This window comes from Drosophila persimilis, unplaced genomic scaffold (assembly GCF_003286085.1).
Source record: "Drosophila persimilis strain 14011-0111.01,24,50 unplaced genomic scaffold, DperRS2 tig00000746-arrow-arrow-pilon, whole genome shotgun sequence".
Lineage (NCBI taxonomy): Eukaryota > Metazoa > Arthropoda > Insecta > Diptera > Drosophilidae > Drosophila > Drosophila persimilis.
The window spans coordinates 110,427-113,255 of NW_020825348.1; the positions used below are offsets into that span (position 1 = coordinate 110,427).

Below are 2,829 nucleotides of genomic sequence, written 5' to 3' on the forward strand. Positions count from 1 at the left end.
TTGCTGATTGACACACACACCACGACGCGGGCAACGAATATGTTTGCATATACTGCAATTTCTTGTGTCACTGTCACTTATTGTTGTTGCCTATAATTAACTTTACAGTCCACCCGGGGGCGCCATGAAAAATTAGAAGAGTTTTTCTAATGAATTAGCCGAAAACTTTGGGTGGCTGGGTGGATCGATCTATTTCAATGTTAGCGAACAACTATATTTCCTTCACAATTCAAAATCTCTTACTAAGTCGGAGCGCAAGGGCAGGCAAGCGGAGGTCGAGCCAGACCCGGAGCTGCCGAAGATCCCGAAAGAGGGGGCCTCGTGCGAGGAAGACAATCCGGCGTCGGATGCGGCGTCCATGATGTCGGACGACATCCTGCATATCCTGCGTCGACTACGCGTTCGACGAGAGCGACCTAGCCAGAGGTCTCAGCCACATCGTTGGCGGGGAGGAGCCGGATTCCCCCGACAGCGATCTAGAAGCAACAATGGTGGAGGTGAGTCTCAGGAATGTCACTGACGATCCTGCAGATAAACCTCCACCATTGTAAGGCATCATGTGCGCCAGCACAGCTCTATCTGGACAAGGGTGGAGCTCACATAGTCCTCATTCAGGAGCCCTGGATCCTCGGAAACAGGGTCTCCGGTCTGACTACAAGCTATACGTAGCTGAAACCGCAGGTAAAAGTCGTACCTGCATTCTTGCAAAAAGAGAGTTGCACTTAGCCTTTTTCCGGTCGGTTTACGGAGCTGCCATCAAAATGCGGACGATCAACTCGAACCAGTGCGTGAAAATCCCCAAGGACATCAAGGCCTCGGTGAAGGCTCGAGTAGTAACCATTACCGGTACTCGCGGCGTCCTGAAACGTAGCTTCAAGCATTTGGCTTTGGACATGTATATGTCTGACAAACGTACGTTGAAAGTAGAGAAATGGTTTGGAACAAAGAAGGAGCTTGCGGCAGTACGTACCGTCTGCAGTCATATTGAGAATATGATTAAGGGAGTAACGTTTGGCTTTCAATACAAGATGCGTGCTGTCTATGCCCATTTCCCCATTAACTGTGTCACTTCCGAAAACAACACAGTTATTGAAATCAGGAACTTTTTGGGTGAAAAGTACATTCGCCGTGTAGAAATGGCACCTGGTGTGACTGTCGTGAACTCCACAGCCCAAAAAGACGAGCTTATCGTTGAGGGTAACGATATCGAGTCTGTATCTGGATCAGCAGCGCTCATTCAACAATCGACTACCGTCAAAAATAAGGATATTCGTAAATTCCTTGACGGCCTTTATGTCTCTGAGAAGACGACCGTAGTGAAGGTGGAATCTTAGACAATAGACATTATATTGTGCTTCAACCTGAAATGTTAATAAACTAATGGCCGAAACTCAATGAGGAAAAAAAAAAAAAAAAAAAATTTTGCTCCCAAATTTCAGCAATGAAGACCACACCGCAGTGAGCCTCGAAAGCCAGGAGCGCTCACTGAGGATCTGCTCCGCATACATGGGGCATGATCAACCAGACCCCCCCTTCACACGCGCCTCTCCGGGCTCTAATCACAGACTGTTCGGCCAAGGACATCGGCCTAATTGTGGGGTGCGACGCCAATGCACATCACTGTCAGTGGGGAAGCAATGACAGAAACGAAAGGGGTGAGTTTCAGTTACTTACTGACCACTCAGATGGTCTTATTCAACCGGGGTAGTGATCCCACCTTTATTATTAAAAACCGCAAGGAGGTCCTGGACCTCACGCTTGCCTCTCATGAGATACAGAGTAACATTGTATGCTGGAGGGTCCTGGAAGATCACTCCTTCTCGGACCACAGGTACGTGGAAACAGTTTTCTCTTTCTCAGTACCGAAGCCAGTTCGATTCCGGAACATCAGGCGGAGAAACTGGACTCGGTACTCTGACTACCTCTGTCGTGTTCTCCCTGAGCCCCCACCTGAGGAGGAATTTTCCACGGATGCCACGACTCGTCTTATTAAGATCTTTACCGATGCCTGCAATAAGGCGCTCGACAAAGCCTGCACGTCTGGCAAGAACAGAGGCCTTAGGAAACCTGAATGGTGGAATCCGAAACTGCGGGAACTCTGGAAGGCCTCCCGGAGACTCTTCAATAAAGCTAATGCTGAAAATGTTGAGCAAAACTGGGCCGAATACAAGGCCAGTCTGTCAATCTACAACAAAGAACTTAGAAAAGCCAAACGCGCCTCCTGGCGTAAGTTCTGCAGCGAAATCGAGAGCCTCGCGCTTGCGCAGAGTTCTCTCGAAGACAACACCCACCCTGGGCTACTTGAAGAACACCGACCAGTCGTGGACTACGTTCAGCGATGAATCGATAAATCTTCTCCTAAATACTCACTTCCCTGGCTGCGATGAAAACAGACCCAACTACTTCGCGCCTCCTTCTGTCGTCTCAAATGCTCTCCTGAGCCTGCTAAGCCGGGAGAACATCTCCTGGGCGATCAGAAGTTTTAAACCTTACAAATCCGCGGGCCCAGACGGCATTTTCCCTGCACAACTGATTCACGCGGGACTTAAAGCCATTAACTGGCTCAAAATAATTCAAGAGGGAATCTTTTCCCACGGGTGCATTCCTGACACCTGGCTTCAGACCAAAGTCGTATTCATACCCAAGGCAGACAAGCCCTCGCACACTGCCCCAAAAGATTTCAGGCCCATTAGTCTATCTCTTAGTCTATCTATTAAGAACGGCTCCTGGGGCTGCATCTCACAGCGTGTATTCAGTCCAGTCTGATCTCAGACTCCCAGCATGCCTATCGGAAGGGAAGATCCACCGATACGGCCCTACACTCGATCA

The 2,829-nt window shown here is 49.2% G+C and overlaps 1 protein-coding gene across 1 annotated transcript; it reads left to right on the top strand.

Moving 5' to 3' along the window:
- Positions 1-730: 730 nt before the first annotated feature.
- Positions 731-1,395, top strand: LOC6603822 (60S ribosomal protein L9). Its single transcript, XM_002028746.2, has one exon. It carries the CDS (start codon positions 762-764, stop codon positions 1,332-1,334), a length of 573 nt encoding a protein of 190 aa, XP_002028782.1. The 5' UTR covers positions 731-761; the 3' UTR covers positions 1,335-1,395.
- Positions 1,396-2,829: the final 1,434 nt, after the last annotated feature.

What these genes read in the sequence shown, in the direction of transcription:
- LOC6603822 (XM_002028746.2), top strand. Translation starts at nt 762, where the DNA reads ATGCGGACGATCAACTCGAACCAGTGCGTGAAAATCCCCAAGGACATC.